At 59.3% G+C, this 18239-nt stretch overlaps 2 protein-coding genes across 3 annotated transcripts; one reads left to right on the top strand and one right to left on the bottom strand.

Annotated features, from left to right (window-relative positions):
* Positions 1 to 1842: 1842 nt before the first annotated feature.
* SPPL2B (signal peptide peptidase like 2B) lies at positions 1843 to 15105 on the bottom strand. Its single transcript, XM_084795189.1, is given in 16 exon segments — positions 1843 to 3136; positions 3773 to 3933; positions 4466 to 4543; positions 4816 to 4915; positions 5004 to 5066; positions 5138 to 5212; positions 5388 to 5469; positions 6418 to 6534; positions 6987 to 7083; positions 7248 to 7387; positions 7476 to 7615; positions 7696 to 7785; positions 8103 to 8239; positions 8242 to 8284; positions 9167 to 9286; positions 14949 to 15105. Coding segments are annotated over 16 exon segments (1743 nt in total). The 5' UTR covers positions 15000 to 15105; the 3' UTR covers positions 1843 to 2887.
* A 25-nt stretch (positions 15106 to 15130) lies between these two features.
* On the top strand, positions 15131 to 17678 carry LSM7 (LSM7 homolog, U6 small nuclear RNA and mRNA degradation associated). Of its 2 annotated transcripts, none has more exons than XM_084795190.1 (4): positions 15131 to 15178; positions 15604 to 15697; positions 16609 to 16680; positions 17406 to 17678. In XM_084795190.1, exons 1-4 carry the CDS (start codon positions 15173 to 15175, stop codon positions 17546 to 17548), a joined length of 315 nt encoding a protein of 104 aa, XP_084651316.1. In that variant the 5' UTR covers positions 15131 to 15172; the 3' UTR covers positions 17549 to 17678. The 2 variants fall into 2 exon arrangements, with proteins under 2 accessions (XP_084651316.1, XP_084651317.1); XM_084795191.1 differs by having other exon boundaries at positions 15133 to 15178; positions 15607 to 15697.
* Positions 17679 to 18239: the final 561 nt, after the last annotated feature.

The following is an 18239-nucleotide window of genomic DNA, read 5'->3' as shown; positions in this document are numbered from 1 at the left end:
CGCTGAGCAGCTCCACAGCCTGGGAAGCATCTTTCAAGCTTGTCTTGCGATTTCTTTGAGGAGAAGGGGTGAAGGCCATAGGGAGCCATGTGCAGCCTGGAACAGGGGCCTCACCTGGGTGGGGTGTCACCTGGCCTCCTCGCCACTTGGCCCCCAGCCAGGTCCCCTGGCTCTACTGCGTCCCTTGTCCAGCTGACGGGTGCTGTGTGCACCCGGCTGGGCTCATGATGGCCTTGTGGCTCAGTAGCTGAGACCGGGCAGGTGTAACTCTCTAGAGTCCTGGGTTTAGGCTGGGCTCCAAACCCCTCCCTTCCTAAGGATGCTTCCGGTCTGCAGAGAGGTGCTGTCACTTCACAGGGACACAGAATGTCACCTCGCAGCTCTGCTCCTCACTCTTGGACCAAATGCCCAGGGCTACTGCTGCTGCTTTCTTCTTCTTCTTCTTCTTCTTCTTCTTCTTCTTCTTCTTCTTCTTCTTCTTCTTCTTCTTCTTCTTCTCCTCCTCCTCCTCCTCCTCCTCCTCCTCCTCCTCCTCTTCTTCTTCCTCTTTCTCTTCTTCTTCTTCGACAGGGTTTCTCTGTGTAGCCTTGGCTGTCCTGGACTCACTTTGTAGACCAGGATGGCCTCGAACTCACAGCGATCCGTCTGCCTCTTGCCTCCTGGGTGCTGGGATTAAAGGCGTGCGCCACTACCTCCTGGCTTCCCTGGACTTCTGATAGCCCACTAAACCTGCCAGTGGGAAACAAGTTCCCCAATTCCTGCTAACCTCAAGGCTGCCAACACCCACCCCTCCCTAGCTGGGCACCCACCTTTCCAAATGCTCCCTGTGGGTCCCTTAAGCGACTCCAGTGATCTCGTCCAAGCAGCCTGTGTTTCAGAGTAGATGTGGGTCTCATTCTGTCCCATCAGGCCAAGCCACCTGGGACAGAGGTGGGTTTTGGACTCATCCATGACACACATACATCAGAGGAGTGTCTGAGCCTTCACTCAGAGAGGGTGAGCAGGGGTGATGGATGCTCTGACCCACGCATCAGCAGGTGGGTGGGTGGGTGGATGGCTCCACAGTGAAACAGGACCACAGAGCCTCGGGCAGGACAGGGAGGGGCACTGTGAAGTTAGCAATCTTGTGGAAACACTCCTGTCAATAAATACCAAACCAGCACAGTGCAGTGTCTGCGCGCAATGGAATATTACTCAGTTGTGGGGGGAATATAAGACTGTATGGCACTTCTGTCTTGTAACCCAAAGGTTGAAAGCAACGTCTCAAACAGTTACAGGGACGTCCTTAGCTGCACAGGTCACAGCAGCTGATTGGCAGGAGCAGCTGTGTGTCCACAGAGATGGTGGGTGGGTGTACTTGGGCCTAAATTGATTTTTCTTTCTTTTGGTTTTACAGGCTGGCCTGGAACTCTGATTTGCCTGCCTCTGCCTCCTGACTAAAGGTGTGCGGCACCACTACCCTGGTTTTGTGTTTTGGTTTGTTTCTTTTGTTGAAGGTAGGGCCTTACCACAAAGCCCTGTCTGGCCTGGATCCTGTAGTACAGACCAGCTGGCCGTCACCATAAAGACGCACCTGCTTGTATGTGGATCCTGCAGTGTAGACCAGGCTGGCCGTGAACGTGGAGATGCACCTGCCTGTGTGGGCCACCACTCTGTCAGCTCAGCAGGGGTTTGGGGACCACACAAATCTCTGGTCCCTTCATGCAAACGAAAGCAGGGCATCATGGAGACAAGTGGTTAGGAACACGGGATCCGAGGCTACGGCTCCACCCACCCCAGCCACACCCTTGAGCACAAGCCACACCCTGGCTTCCACCACTCTGGAAAGACAAGAGGCCAAGGTGAGTATGAAAAGCTGTTTAATCCCTGACAACCTAAGCCAGGGCCCTCAGGCGGCACAGCCCAGAGCTCCTCCGACCAGCTCAGAGACGGAAGAACTGCATGGACACCCAGTACAAAATGGCTTGTTACGTCCGAGTGGCAGAAGCCGGTGGCTGGGCCACAGCGCTCCTGTGCCTGTCCATTCTGGTCGGACAGGGTGCCTAGGGACCGTCCTCCCTCCCACTCACCCCCGAGCTCTAGGAGCACCCCCAGCTATTGCCACCTGCCACCCTGCGGCAGACACCTCTTTCCATGCAAGTGTGGGTGGACATGGGTCCCAGGCTCCATCACAGCGTGTGGGGACCGTGGCCTCTGCCTCGGTGACATGCAGCATATGTGGTGGGCTCCCTGCAGGCAGATCTGTCGTGGAGTCCAGAGCCTGGTTGGTGAGGTAGAGGTCAGCTGCCCGGTCCAGAAGCCACCGTCAGGGCAGAGAGCTGCGGCCGTGGCGCGGAAGGCTTCCACATCCGAGCTGAGGGCAGTCTGCTGGGCCGTGGACCCATCCACGCCCGGCCAGCATTCTCAACTCCATCTTGATGTGGAACCTCCTGAAGGGGTTTGAACCCCAGCGTCGGCCTGGGCCTTTGGGCAGGGTGCCCACATTTAGGCCCCTCATGGCCGCTCCCAACACAGAAACCTGTTTGGCTGGCGGGGATGTTGCTCTGGCCCCAGAGAGCCCTGTCCTGTGGGGGGAGGTGTGGCCAGTTGGGTGCATCCTCAGGGCGGGCTAGCATTGGCAAAGCACCAAAGGCAGCGGCCTTGCATGGAGTGGGCAGCAGATGAAGCTCTTGGCCTGGTGCGAAGCAGAGCTGGGTGCTGGGGTGCAGCTGTGGGGGGGAGGACAGGCGCGAGGCCTCAGAGGGCTGAGCACCATGTTAGAAAGGGCACAGCGCAGGTCTGTTTACCCTGGTGGGTGGCAGCTGTCCCTGTCCCCTGCAGGTCCCAGGTGGCCAGCATCTGTGTGGCATGGAAGGCTGCGAGGGCCCAGCTCTCGCGCCTCCTCTTCCTAGGCCGAAGTCCCTGGCTGCACCACAGGGCTGGGCTGGACTTGGCCCACATTTGTAGGGTTGGGGGTACTGTCCCCTGAGCTGTCAGGGTCTGCAGCTCCTGCGTCCTCAGGCAAGGCTGCCTCCTCGGTGGGCAGGGGGCTCTTGGCTAGCTCTTCACTTGGAGGCTGCTGGGAGAGGGCTTCATCTGCGTTCCTCGGAGGTGCCGGCCCCTTGGTGGGGGCCCATGGAGACTGAGGTCCGTCCTTCTGCAGAGAGGAGGGGGCTGTGAAGCTGGGACAAGTGTGGGGCAGAGCCAAGCCCAAGTGCGGGAGACTTGAAGCAGGAGGCGTGCACAACCACCCAGAGCCAGAAACACCCAGCTCCCACCAGCCAGCTCCAGCGCCATCCAGGCCTCCTGAGGCCCAGGGCAGCTAGTCCTGGGAGCAGCTGTGCGGGCCCCTGTGCTCCCTCTATACACTGCACCCACTCACGCTGACAGTCAATCCCACCTGTGGCAAACAGTAACCCTGACCCAGCCCTGGGCAGACCTCTGCCTACCCCAGCAGCTGCCCATTAGAGCAAGAAGCCCTAGCTCATGAGGCCCATGGGGAGCCAAGTGGCATCCACTGCCTAGGGGGGCAACTCCCCATCCCCTCACAGCCCTGCACCGTACCCTCCATGCTCTCTGGCTGGCACAGGACCTAGGGGTTTTTGCGTCAGGAATGCTCACAGCCTTGGGTCACGTCAGAGTGTCCCCCACAGAAAAGCACACAGCCTACAGCACCATCGTCCAGAAGCAAGGAACCCGTGCCAGGGGCCAGCGGGGCACAGGGAGGTTGGACTCAACTTGACCTGGCGGCCTTAGGGGGCTATCGCCGCAGTCATAGCAAACTGGTATTCACCACAAAGCCGGTGCCCGTCCAAAAGGCACCCATCTCGCGGCGCCACAGTGCCACGGTGCAGCTGGTCATCAGTGTGCAGGGGACCAGGTAGAGCAGCGCAGGCTGGCCACTCTGCATGAAGACAAGCGCCACGAAGGTCACCAGGAGGCCCAGGCCGTAGGCTGCATGGACAGAGTGGGTGTCAGGTGCCTGGTCAGGGCACTGCTGTGGGCAACAGCGGGGAACAAGGCCAGGGACTGGGGACAGCACGGGCCGCAAGCTGGGCACCCAGAACCACGCTCGCTGAGGCAGACAGACTGTAAATGGCAAGCCAGTTGGGCCACAGGCGGCTGAGAGAGAAAAGGAGTCGCAGCTGTGCAGGTCAGGAAGGACGGCCGGGGCCTTGGGAGCCGTGTGGGAAGGGCACCACCACTCCCGGCAACCTGTGCCACACACACCAGGCACCCGACTAGGTGACATTTAAAACCAGCCTGGGGGGCTAGAGAGATGGCTCAGAGGTTAAGAGCACTGGCTGCTCTTCCAAAGGTCCTGAGTTCAGTTCCCAGCAAGCACATGGTGGCTCACAACCATCTATCCTGAGATCTGGTGCCCTCTTCTAGTCTGTAGACAGACTACTGTATAAATAATTAAATAAACCTTTAAAACCAGCCTGGGACAGGTGGGTAGAGAAGCGGGACAGCAGCCGCCACCTACCGATGGTGCAGGCCACAAAGTAGATCCTGGGGGACTGTACCTGGACGTCAAACCTGTGGCAGTAGGCTACCAGCAGCCCTGCGGGGAGGAGAGCGCACCATCACCAAGACCATTCTTGGCCACGGGAGACCATGGTGTGACAGGGTGGTGGCACCAGGCCCACACCTCAACAATACCACAGTGACCCACAGGGGTGAATGAGGACCTGGAGGGGTCCTGCCACGTGGATGTGGCAGTGAGGAGGGGCGCACAGGAGGCCACCTTGCCCCCAGACCCTTCCTGAACTTCCCGCATGGGCTCCAAGTCCCACAGCCCACCTGCTGGCCCCGCCCCACACACTCAGCCCAGACCTGGCACCAAGATGTCTCCAAAGCCCAGGAGGGAGAAGGGCCGGTCACACAGGGACAGGGACGAGGTGTTCAGCCTGGGCACCTTTAGCACCATGGGCAGCTGTGGGGAGAGCAGAGCTCAGCTGCAGCTCACACCCACCACCTCTGCTGGGGCCAAAGCCCAGGGATCGCGTGGTGGGGTGGCGTACCTTCTCCTGGGTGGATGAGTTTGTGGGCCCGGTGGCCACCTCCACCATGATGCTGTTGCCACTCTGCATGAGACAGGCCTGTCAGCCAGGGCAGGGGAGGGGAGCCGGCAGCTGGGAGGGCAAGGCGGGCTTACCTTGGTCAGGAAGGGGGTGATGAAGACGAAGAAGACGTCGTAGATGAAGAGCACCAGCAGCAGCAGCGTACAGGCCTGCAAAAGCCAGTGCCTGAGGGGCCACCCAGCCCGCCGCCCATGGCCAGTACTGCACCCGGGACCTGTGCTTAGGACCAGAGGCCCAACCAAGACTGCGCCTCTGATCACACCCCACACCCTGGTCCTCAGCCTCCGGTGTGCGGCGCACGCCCGGCCCGCTGGCAGCCCTCACCTTAAAGGTGGGCAGGCGGATGGTCTTCAGCATGTACAGGCAGAAGGCGATGCCCAGGGCGTCCTGCAGAACCCAGGCCCACCTGGGAAGAGAACGCTCAGTAACTTGGCACTCGGTGCCTCATCTTGCACCCGCACAGCCACCACAGACCCGCCCTCACGCGGCCTCAGACCCCAGAAGCAACAGCATAACCATGGCCAGGTGGCAGGGCCCCAGGTTGGCTTCAAAGACATGTGGCGTGGGGCTCCATGTGGCGTGTAAGCCAGAGTGACGGCTCCTGTCCCATCTGAACCTCCCCAGAACACACAACCGTGGAGCTCAGGAGTTGCGGCTGCCCAGAGCAGAGCCGGGCCGCTGTGGGAGCATGGCTCTCCTGCTTCTGACCGCTGCTGTGGCCACCATGTAGGACATGTGGGGACAGTAGAGACCGACTGAGTCTGGGGAGGGGCTTGGCCGCCCCCGTTCCCTCTCCTGGTAGCGTCTGTTGAAGCGCCAAGTAGCACGGAAGCCAGGAGTGCTTGGCTGCCTGGGGAGAGGGCTGAGTTGTGCCAGACAGTGTCAGCGACAACCAGGAGCCAGGTGGGGACAGGCAGGCTTGTCCTCTGGGCCACGGCGCCAGGCCTCTGCCTTGAGGCGGGGTGTGTATGCATAAAAACCCCGTGGGAATTCAGTGCAGGAGAAAATGGAGTCTCCATCACCATGGGGGTGGGCGTGGCAAGTGGCACCCGGGCATCAGGTGCTGCCTGAGCCCACGCCAAGACAGTGGTGACAAACAGTGGCTGTGGGCCAGCATGTCCCCTTGCCCTGCCCAGGAGCTGGTGAAGGGCGGACAGGACCCTTATCTAGATCCTATCAAGGCGTGGGCTCCAGGCCAGGCCTGATGAAATGGGACACGGGCAGCAGCCGCCGCGGTGTACAGCCCTCCAGATGGGCAGCAGCAGGCCAGGCTGGGCAGCGGGGGCACCCGAGGACAGCAGCGAGAGGTTGACAGGGTGGCCCTCAGAGGGGCCTGGGACGTGGCAGCACTTACTGGTCCTCATTGCGGAAGATGCCCCACACTATGGTGACAGTGACACAGAAGAGTGCCAGCAGCAGCATGCGGGCCTGTGGGCGCTTGTGGAAGTACGGCAAGTTGTTGTCGGGGACCCTGGAGGGGACCACCCGTCAGCATCCCTCCTTCCCAGGCCACGGGCACCTCCCCTCACACCACCCTGAGCATGGCCTCCTGGCTTGTGCCTGCCGTCCCCGCCCATACCTGACTATGTGGCCTGGTCCCTCTGGTTCCAGGGACCCTACAGGCCTCCACTCCGTCCCTGCTGCTCTCAGGGCCCGGGGCTCCCTCGCCCAGCACACCCCAGGTGTCTCTGAGCAGCAATGTAGACCCCTGGAGGCCTGCGACGTTGACACGTCTTCTGAGCCTACCGTCCTTGGCTGTCCCCTCCCTCTGGTACCCTGAGCCAGGCCCAGGCACCTGGAGCCCCAGAGCCCGCCCACCCACGACCAGCACTTAGTGTGCACCTGCTGCCTCTCTGGATGTGCCAGCAGGGTAGGAGACTACACGAGTCGGTGGGAGAGGGCCTGGTCAGGCCTGGGGCTCACCTGTACGTGCAGAAGGGCAGCCTGCGCACACAGGGCGCCAGACAGCTGTAGAGACCCGTGGAGGAGGCCAGGCAGAAGATGCCGATGATCACGTAGACTTCGGGGTCAGGCAAGCAGGGCACCAGGAACAGTGAGGGGCAGGAAGGGCAAGAAATCAAGAGGGAAGCTAAGGCCTCTAGGCTCTTGGGCGTGGCTCTGCTCAGAGAGGGAAGGACCCTGGAGTGGGCGGGGCTCTGGCGGGTGGGCGGGGCGGTGGCATACCCAGTCTGTCGTAGAAGTAGTAGAGCAGCACAAGCATGAAGCAGCACATGACAACAAACACGCAGATCATGACCGGCGTCACGTCCACCGCCTCATCTTCCTGCTTCTCCGGCCCATCATCTCGCTTATGCTTCATGTACCTTCTTGGAAAATACCGCGGTCACCCAGGGCCACCGCTCTGCCTGCCTCTCAGCCCTTCCCGCATGCCGGGAGTCCAGCCTCACTCACTTCTTCACGTCGCGGATGCCAGCCCAGTAGCCCCCGAGGGCGACGGTGCCCACAGCCATGAGGAAGATGATGACCATGTTGTAGTCCATCACCGGCTCGCTCGGCGCGTACAGCGACACCATCACCGCGTGGCCAAAGCGCTGTCCCCAAAGGAGAGTGGATCAGAGGGTGGGGGCCACTGCGTCCTAGCCGCCCGCCCTACGGCCTGCTGGCTGCCTACCCTGAAGATGTCTTGCAGGTCCCTGTGGCTAAGCAGGGCCACGGGGATGCTGATCTCCTCATACTGTGTCTTGTTGCCTCCGGGAGGGACCTGTGGTGACAGGAGCTGTGGGCTCATCCCAGCCCTCGGGGACAGCACCAATCCTTCCAGGCACCCTGAGTGCCCAGCTCTGCACACCCTGCTTCATGAGGGCAGTGCGTCCTGGGCTCCAGGTTGGCAGTGCCAGGCACCAAGCCCTGGGGCTCCTCTGCACTGCCCCCACAGGGGTCACTGGTTAAATCACAATTCCTGTGGCTGTGGTGTCCTCGGGGACCCTTCATGTCCCATGGTCCTTTTAGCATGCAGAAGCCAGGGCTCCCCAATGCTTCCCTACCACCCCAAAGGTTACAGAGACCTGGGCACCCTACCAGCTTCTCAATGCTGACTATCACCAGCCCACGGGCCCCATTGCCCTGGGCCAGCCGCACTTTCTCGTAGAAGGTACAGTTGCCCCTGGCCACCAGCACGACTTGGTTGGTGAAGTCCTCTGCAGGAAGATCCAGGGGGAACAGAGCTGCGTCGAGCTTAAGTCTCGAAGCTTCAGGAGAGCCTGTAGACGGGGATGGGGTCATGGTCACCAAGTCCCACAGACAGACAGGGGGGCAGCACGCACTAGCTGTCCCTGTCAACAGCCACACCAAGGCAGCCAGGCCTGTTGTCCCCAGCTGGTGTAGGGTCAGAGGGCTGCTCTGAGGATCCTGTGAGGGACACACACGTTCATACAACATGCAAAGCCAGGAACAGGTGCACTAGGGCTCACAGAGACCTCACCCCCCCACACACTGCACGTCCTCCAAGTGCCTAACAGGTGTCCGGGCTTCAGTACTGGTCACAGTGGTGTGAGCGTCATTCAAGGCTGAAAAGGCATGCTGCCCCACTGTGAAACTGTGAACCTGGAGGCTGGGCCAGCCATATACAGCCCACGTATGCACACTCGTGTGCGCGCGCACGCGCACACACACACAGAGAACACAGAAGCCCATGCATACACCACTAAGTGTAAATGGGAGGGGTGGGTGGGGGTCCTCTCAGAGGAGCAAGATGCACAGCCAGCCACCAGCTGGGGGCTAGGGTGACATGCAGAAGACATGGAAGTGTAATGCCAGACCTAGGATGCCATCCTGCCTTAGACTGTCACTACTGAGGTACCCTCTGTCCTGGTCCATCACTGTAGACTAATGGTGACAAGCCTCCTCCCCACTGCTCTCAGTCACTTTCTCCTCCTGAGCATAAAGACCCAGGCGCAGAGGGATGGAGGGGCTACCCACGGACCCCCAGGTGAGTGGAACCCACGGACCCCCAGGTGAGTGGTAACCCACGGACCCCCAGGTGAGTGGAACCCACGGACCCTCAGGTGAGTGGCAGGAATCAGACTCCAAGAACGGGTGTCACCAGTAGGACAGAGGAGTGTGTGGCCCAGTGTGATGCTCACCACTTTGTTGAGGTCTTGTGGCAGGTGGGCCCATTGCGGGTTGTAGAGGATGCAGTAGTCCCTGCCGCGGGTGCCACCTGTCTGGGACACCACGCGCAGCACGCCGAACTCACAGGCCACCTGCAAAAGCAAAGCGGTGGCAGGGACACCAGACAAGAGCACCTTCCTGAGCAAGGTAATGGTGGCACAGGCCTGTCGTCCCAGCACTCGGGAAGCTGAGGACGGATTGGCATGAGTTTGAGGTTAGCCTGGGCTACAAAGACTTTGTCTCAAAAGAGGGGAGTCACTTCTGTTCCTTGCACTCTCCTCCTGGGGCTGCAGTGCTGGCCATGCCCACAGGCAGCAAGTCACTGAACGGCTCTGAGGCGCCTCCAAAGCAGGGAGCTGCAGGTACATGGCTGCTTCCTAGAATCAGCTAGGTGGGACCAGCACTTCTGAGGGGTCTGGCCTGCAGCCTGTCTGTCACCTATCAGGCCCACCTCAGCCTCTCCCTGGTGACTTGCTACTTACTGGGGCTGCGCAGGGCCCGAGGGAAGCCAGTCAACGCTCGACTAGAGCAGAGAGGGACCCTAGGACTGAGGCAATGCTGCTCGCACGCCTCAGAAGCCCGGCTACGGCCCTGAGCTGGGGATGCTCCCCAAGCCACATGTGGAGCTAAGGAAGGATAGCCGCAACCCATGAGGGTCACAGAGCAGGCCACAGTTAGGCCAGGCACACGGCTGAGGCTCAGCTTCTGTCCAGAAGGAGGCTAATGTCCTGGCCCTGTAGGCCTCTGATCAGGCGGGGGGGGCGGGGGGGGGAGGGGGAGGCAGCAATGGAGGTGCCGGCTGGCCGTCACAGCTGGGAGGATGTGTAAGTTAGAGCGGCATTGCCTGGGCTGCAAAGACTCAAACCCACGGCAAGAAAAGCAGCAGATGGTGGAGCACCTGGGAAAGGAGACTGATGACGACCTCAGAGCCACCCTATGCGGCTAGACACTGAGCCCACAGTTGGTCACACCTGTAACAATCAGGCCACTATTGCTCCAGCAGGCACATACCCCATGGCACACAGGGTCCCCCAGCAGCCTGCAGCGACTTCCCCGGCTACAGCAGTTGTGCCTGGAGCAGGCTGCCAGCTTAGTCCTGATTTATGTCTTTTGCAGCTACTTTGTGGTGTCTTTAGCATTGGGGACCTGCTGTGGTGTGACACTTTATGGTGTTTTTACCAATGTGTGGGATAGCATTATATAATGAAACTACACATTTAAAAAGCATTTTGTGAGCCGGGCGTGGTGGCGCACTCCTTTAGTCCCAGCACTCAGGAGGCAGAAGCAGGCGATCGCTGTGAGTTCGAGGCCAGCCTGGTCTACAAAGGGAGTCCAGGACAGCCAAGACTACACAGAGAAAGCCTATCTCAAAAAATAAAATAAAATAAAAATAAAAAGCATTATGTGTGTCAGTCTGTGTGTGCTTGCGTGCACATGCTACAACACACATGATGCTATAACATATGGAGGTCAGAGGACTTTTCTTTTTTGAGACAGGGCATCTCTGGGGTAGTTCTGGTTGCCCTGGAACTTGTTCTGTAGACCAGGCTGGCCCCCAACTCATAGCAATCTGGCTGCCTCTGCCTCTGCTGTGACTTGAAGGTGTGCCCCACCACATCCGGCTCTGGGAACCTTTCTGTGGAGGCAGTGAGGACCCATTGGGCCTGGGCAGCTAAGAGGAAAGGACATCAGAAAGGGCACACTGGCCAGGGCCACGCTAAGCTCGGGGGGCCACTTCCCTCAGCAGGGAAAGGCTGGGTGTGGAGGCACGGATGGGGAACCCTCCTGTAGTTCTCTGTTCCCAGTCAAGTCCCGTCAGCTCTCTGGTCTCTACACTCTGAACCCTGCTGCTGTGGTTGAGGAGCTGGGCAGGGCTGCCTTGCATGGCTCTGCCCACTCAGGCTCTGTGGTGGAACTCCCTATGTAGACCAGGATAGCCTATAACTCACCAGCCTCTGCCTTGAGTGCCAGCACTGAAGGAATGCGCCACCAAGTCTAGCCCAAGGCTCAGGGCACGTCACAGAGGAGAAAGGCCTGGGAGGGGCTGGGGGTGTCTAAGGCTCAGGACTCTACCATAACATCCCTAGGTTCAGAGAGCTGTAGGCCTGTTGCAGAAGCTGAGGCCACACAGGCAGCCCTTGTTGGGGAAAACATCCCAGGGCCCACCAAGCCTGTTGGGAGCCCTAGGGATGCCGCACTCTCAGGACACCAGCTTCTCAGTGACAGCCACCCATGCTCCTGTAAGGACATCCCATAAGGTCACTGCTTCCCTAAAGCTCCACCTGGGTGGAAGCGTTTCTGTCATGTGGGTGACCTATCTGAGGCAAGCAGATTTTGTTACACTTTCCCAGAAGTCACTCAACACCTGGGCTCTTGGAGCTCACTCCTCGCTCAGGGAGAGACTGGGTGTCGCCTGAAGACCTGCTGTAGAAACAGGCAGGGAGCATGGTGGCACTGGCTGAGGCTGGCACGGTCCCCACCAGAATGCCTGGGTTTCTCACACAGATCTGGCTTGCCAGCTTTTAGGGGTGCAGCCCCAACTCAGATAAGGGGCCCCCAACTCAGCATGAAACACCCTAAGAGGCCCTGGGTGATCTCACGATGGCAGCATGGAGAAGGCCCCCTGACACAACTGGGGACCTTGTTTTTAAGCACCTGACACCAACCTTCCCCACAAGGACCGTGTCCCTATCTGCCTCTCCAGGCTGCGGGGTGTGTCCCAGGAAGACGAGCTGAAGGGAGAGAGAGGCAAAGGGCAGCAGAGACCACAGGGCTCAGAGCACTGGCTCACTCCGGCCTCCTTCCTACCTCCCCCCCTCCAAAAGCAGCAGAGCCAATCCCAGCGGGCACCCCTCAGTGTGGCCCTTGAGCCATGTGTCCCTCCCTGGAAGTTCCTTTCACGAGGGATTTAGGGGTTACATGGGAGCCAGAGTCCACATCCCAAACTCCTCCTGCCATCTGTGTTTATAAAGTTTTATTGGTACACAAATAAGTCTACTCCTGTGGTAGGCCCACAATCCGGCTCCCTCCACCCTTGGCCCCAGCAGCAAGGTAGCTGTGACAGGGCCTGGAGAGCAGGGAGCATTGCCACCACCCCTGCCAGAGGACAGGCAGCCCTGCTGTGGCTCAGGATGGGCTCTCTGTGAAAAGTGGCTTTTGTGTAAAACGGAAATTGAGAGAACTGCCTCTTCACAGTGGCCATTTACCAGCACAAAGGCACATTCACGGCCACCCACCCCGCAGTGCGCATGGCAGCCTGGACTCCAGCACCACAGCTGGAGGCCACAGTGACACTCTGAACAGGTCAGGCTCTCCCAAGAACCAGCCTCTAAGGCGCCACGTCCCGGCCACACCTGACAGAGAATGCTCACTCAGACTCATCTGAGCGTCAGGCCCCAATACCACCTAAAAGGGGTGGGAAGCCGAGAGAACAGAATACGGTCACCTGGGAAGGAAGGTGGGGGCCCCTCAGGAACACGCGTGGCCTGCACAGTGCCCCTTAGACCCACTGCACACGCCGCTCCTGCTAACAGGGAGGGGGAGGGACAACTCAGAGTCAGTCCCAGTATCGGGCAACTGGGCCAGGCTGTGACCCAGGCAAGAACGGCACCCTGTCTGCCACCCACCAGATGTGGGAAAGGGAGGTACAGGTGCTTGCATGCAGGATAAGATCCAGGTGACACCCATCATCTGCCCAGTAAGGTCCCCAAGCACCCAGCTTCCCTGTCCAGCCAGGCCCAGGCCCTCCTGCGCTCACTGCCTCTAGCCCTGCCAGAGAACAACTTCTCCAGGAGCAAGCGCACTGGGCTGAGGGGCAAGACCCTACGTGCAAACTCCAGTCAGCTCATCCTCGGGGAAAATGCCATCTCTCACACCCTGGGCTAGCACCTGCTGCCCACAGCAGCCAGCCTCTCCCATCCCTCCTAGTCATCCTTCAGAGCCTCCCAGTGTCACTGTCCCTGAAAAGCCCTCCATCAGACCAAAAAAAAGAGACCCACAAAAAAGCACAAAAAAGGGGCAGGGCAGCCTCAGGACAGGTCCAGCTGAGACAAGATGACCAAATAAATAAATAAATAAATAAATAAATGAGAGAGAGACACAGCCCGGCCTGGTGGCGCACGCCTTTAATCCCAGCACTCGGGAGGCAGAGGCAGGCGGATCGCTGTGAGTTCGAGGCCAGCCTATTCTACAAAGTGAGTCCAGGACAGCCAAGGCTACACAGAGAAACCCTGTCTCAAAAAAAAAAAAAAAAAAAAGAGAGAGAGAGAGACACACACACACACACACACACACACAAAGAAACAAGAGAATAGCCTCAATGGACATCACCCGCCCAAAGAGGCCAGCTTCCAGAGACAGGCCAGTGGCCTGGTAAATATGGAGCCCCTGGACAGCTGGCAGGATGCAGCAAACCCTGGCACACTTTCAAACGCTCATGGCTAGCCAAGAGTGAGATGAAGGCAACCAAAGGGAGAAGTGGGCCACGTGCTGCAGAGGCCAGGGACCACACATGTGGGGAATGCCTTCACGCTCGGCCAGTCAGGGAGGCACATACCAGGGAGGCCCGCACTGGGGAGGGAGGCTGGGGCAGAGCTGCAAGCTCACTGCCAGCCTGAGCTATAAAGGGAGACCCTGTCACAAAAGTCTGTAATCCCAAAAAAGAACAGAGGAAGTGCTTTGAAAGCGATCCAGGCCTTTGTCCCACAGACAGAGTCCACAAAAGAGGAATATATATAGTGTGTGTATATATATATATATATATATATATAGAGAGAGAGAGAGAGAGAATATATACACATATATATCTATATACATATATGGATATGTATACACACACACATATATATACTCTCTCTATATATATAGTAACATGCACTTGTAATAGTACACACAGACCCCTTCCCACCATCCCCAGTAGAACCCAACAACTGCATGGGGGGGGCGGTGCCCGAGGCTGTAGCACTCCCAGATCTACTGGAACTGGAGGCTGGTGCCACCAAAACAAAAATCAAACAAACAAACAAATAAAAAGGAATCTAATAACTCAGCCAGGTGTCATGACGCAAGCCTGTCACCCCAGCACCTGAGATAAAAGAGGCAGGTGGTTTGAGTCCCAGGCTAGCCAAAGCCCCATAGGGTGCTCAGGGCCAGCCTGGGCAACATGGCAAGTCAGAGAGACCATCCAGGACTGCAGAGCAAGCTGGAGGCAAGCCTGAGCTGCGGAGCAAGTTGGAGGCCATCCTGGACTGCGGAGTGAGTTTGAGGCCAGCGTGGGTTACAAAGTGAGTTCAAGGCTAGCCTGGGATACACACTGAGTTCAAGGCCGGCACGCGACCTGTCTCAGAAAACAAAGCACGCCAACAGCCAACCCCCTGCCTGGGCACCAAGTCTGGAGTCTTACAGGGGGGCCGCATCCCGTGCACACCCCTAGGTCCCCACAGCCGCGGCTCGTCCCCGCGTTTTGCACCGACCCTGAGGTGGGGACCCCATCCAGCCCAAGGTCACGGAGCAGAAGCCGGGGCTGCAAGCACCTCGGGGGCCGCGCTGGACGCCTCCGGGGGAGGAGCGCGGGGACTCGCCCCATTCTGCAGAAGGGGAAAGTGAGGCTGGCAGGGGGCTGCGGCGGCGGTTGGGGCCCCGGGGCGCAGGGCGGGCTAAACCCGGCCGGAAGTCTGCGGTGGCGACAGCGAGTGGACCGCAAGGTCACGGCTAGTCACGAGTGGCGCGGCCGTGCCGACCCGCCGTGGCGCTCACCTGGGCCGCGAGCAGCAGCAGCAGGGCTACGGCTAGCCGCGCCGCCGCCATGTCCGCCGGTCCCACCGCAGCTCCAGGCGGAAGGTTTCCCGGCAACGCCTTCGGGGGGGGGGTAAGACCCCGCGACGCGCATGCGCCGAGCCTGCGCGTGCGCGGACGGCCCTCCCCACCCTGGTTAGAAAGGGGCGGGACGGCGCCTGCGCAGAGCGGCGCGCGGCGGCAAGATGGCGGTGAGCATTGCTGGGTATCGGGGAGAGCGGGGCTTCGGGCACGAGGGACGGTGGGAGCGAGAACCCAAGAGCACAGAAGGAGCAAGAAGAGGGTGGCGGACGCCCGAAGACGGATAGGGAGACAGGGACGCGGAGGGAGTGGGGGTCACATGGGACCGGGCGACAAGAGATGCTAAAGAGGGGGATATGGGGTTGCAGTCGCGGAACGTGGGGGTGCAGACCAGGCGACATGGGATGCTGTCTGGGGGACATGACGTTACAGATTGATATGGGGATGCTGAAGGGGGTGGAATTCAATTAGGACGGGAGATGACGATGAGCCTGCCCACAGGGTTATGGGGCGTTGGCGTTGTGCCAAGCCCAGGTAATAGGGATGTGAGAAAGCAGGACCCTCTCGTCAGCCCCACCCCTACCCCACCCTCCAGCAGGACAAAGAGAAAAAGAAGAAAGAAAGCATCTTGGACCTGTCTAAGTACATTGATAAGACCATCCGAGTGAAGTTCCAGGGTGGCCGGGAAGGTGAGTCCCTAACACAGAGCTGGGCCGGGGTCACAGCAAGCAAGGGAAGCCACACAGTGCAGGCATTCCAACTAGGGCTAAGCTTGGGCCGTCCTGTACCGTCAAGAAGTGTTCCCCAAGTGTGGGTGGGGAAACTGAGTCTCAGGGCAAGGGAGCCAGGTGGGGTTAGCACCCAGACCAGTATGGATGTATCCTGAAGGAAGAGGCCAGTAAGCCATGAGGAGGTAAAGTAAGCAACAGGAAGGAAGGAGTGCCCTAAAGTCCCAGGATGTAGCAGGAACCCAGAAGGCTTCCCAGGAGTGGGAAGATTGAAATTTCCAGGCCATTGTAAGCTATGTAGCAAGACACTGCCTGCCAAAGTTGGCCAGGGGTGGGGCTGTAGTTCAGTGGGTAGAACATTGGTTCAGCATGCGTGAGGCCCTGGCTTCCATCCCAACACCGTGTACACCAGGCACGGCTGTACAAGCCAGCCATCTTGCCACTGGGGAAATAAAGGCCTGTGCAAATGAGACCCTCTCAAAAAGACAAAACAAAAAAATAAAGACAGCCGGGCACCGTGGCGCACACCTTTAGTCCCAGCATTTGGGAGGCAGAGGCAGGTGGATTTCTATGAGTTTGAGGCCAGACTAGTTGTTTTGTATTTTATGGAAACTATGTGGAATTTGGTTTGGGTGACCATAAAGTTTTATTGACAAGTGGCCCACCGTGAATTCACTATCTATAGCCCCCATCCACACTGGAAAGAAGGGGGTTGGAGTCAGTCACTGGACCACCACACCAGGACACGTCTCCCTATGAGTTCTCTGCGGTGTGGCAGCTGTCCCTGACCTGTCCTTGTACTGGGGATGGGGGGGAGTTAGGGGATAGCTGACCTCGTTCTCCATCTCTCTCCTCCCCCCATGTTCCCCAAGCCAGCGGCATCCTGAAAGGCTTTGACCCACTGCTCAACCTGGTGCTGGACGGGACCATTGAGTACATGCGAGGTGAGCTGGCCGAGCTTGTCACAGCAGTGCTGCTGGGGCCTGTTCCTGCTCCACAGCTGTGGGGTCAGGTCGCAGCTGCTGGTGACCTAGGGTGCAGGCTGGGGTGCAGGTTACTTCCTGATAGCTCCAGCGTCTGGTCACCAGAAGGAAGGGCGGCAAGGCCCCCGACGTGAGACTTCCAGCTTAATTCTCCTCAGCTAGCTGGCTTTTCTCTCAGCCCTCGGGAGGGCAGGAATGGTGGCCTCTGTCCTTTGCCTGGGATGTCTGCCTGTGTCAGTGGTTTCAGGGCCCATGGGATCACAGCAGGCCCACCCCATAATACCCTGAAGAGTTCCTTAACCATCAGGCTATAGCCTCTCCAGTACCTGTGACAGCTACTTTCTAATTGCTTACCGGCTCCACCTGCTGTCTACTCTGTCCAGGGCCTTTGCTGTCCCCACAGATACCCTTTGGTGTTTATGGGGTGAACATCAGCCCTTTAGGGGTCTTGTAGCACACTGGAGGCCGGTGGCTCTTGCCTCAACCACCTTCGTGGTGCGGTAGTATAGCCCTGCCGGCCTGACAGGTGTTCCCGTCCACAGTCAGCTCTGAGGGCCAGAGTGTCTGCGTCTGTCAGTCCGCAAGAGAGAGCTGGAATAAAAATTCCCAGGCCCTTCTGAGGTCCTGGCTGTGGCCTGCCGGGTGGGAGGACACGCCCTCAGTTCCTCTTGCCTGTCAATCCCCAGACCCTGACGACCAGTACAAGCTGACCGAGGACACGCGGCAGCTGGGGCTTGTGGTGTGCCGAGGTACCTCCGTGGTGCTCATCTGCCCGCAGGACGGCATGGAGGCCATCCCCAACCCCTTCGTGCAGCAGCAGGACACTTAGCGGTCGGCTGGCGGAGAGGCCAGGACCAGGGGCCTCCCTCCCGCAGTGAACTTCCGTTTGGTGTTTTGGTCTTTTTGGTTTTGTTTTGTTCTGTTTGTTTTTTTAATAAAATTGCCCACTTGAGCATCCAGCTGCCCTCCCCCACCCCTTCTGCTTTGTCACTTTGGTGTCCTGAGCAGCCAGGGCCAGGGCAGAGGCCTGGGCAGGGCTGAGTGCAGCACAGCAGGAGAAGGAAGCAGCACTGTGCCAAAAAGATGACACCTGGATCTGGCCAGGACCTGGCTCCTCCCCCCTCACCCCCCACCTCCCCACCCCCTCACCCCCACCCCCGCATCCCTCAGCCCTGCCCAATGCTAGTTCCCTTTACCCCAGAGAGCCAGTGTAGCAGTGGCTGGCTGGGAGCCTGGAGCCCCGAGGTCCCTCAGGCCGGCATGACACCTGCCACTAGGAAGCATCTTGGGCTGGGGCAGGGCTCCGCCTGAGGCGACAGACCAACAGCTGAGTTGGGGACTTAGTCCTCACAGTCCCTCCGCTCCATCTGGCCTCCCCCTGCAGCCTTTGCCTCGTGGAGTGCAATTACAAAAGCTGGGTTGGACACCTCGGCCACAGCCCCCAGGGAACGTCAGCCCACTCTTTAAGTGTGGGAAGGCCAGGCAGGGTCCCTACTCAAGAAGAGTGTAAGACTTGGAGC

The sequence above is a fragment of the Acomys minous genome (genome assembly GCF_964271855.1).
Source record: "Acomys minous genome assembly, chromosome: 9".
In the NCBI taxonomy this organism is placed as follows: domain Eukaryota; kingdom Metazoa; phylum Chordata; class Mammalia; order Rodentia; family Muridae; genus Acomys; species Acomys minous.
The sequence above is the reverse complement of the archived record's forward strand: the minus strand, read 5'-3'. Positions and strand labels throughout refer to the sequence as shown.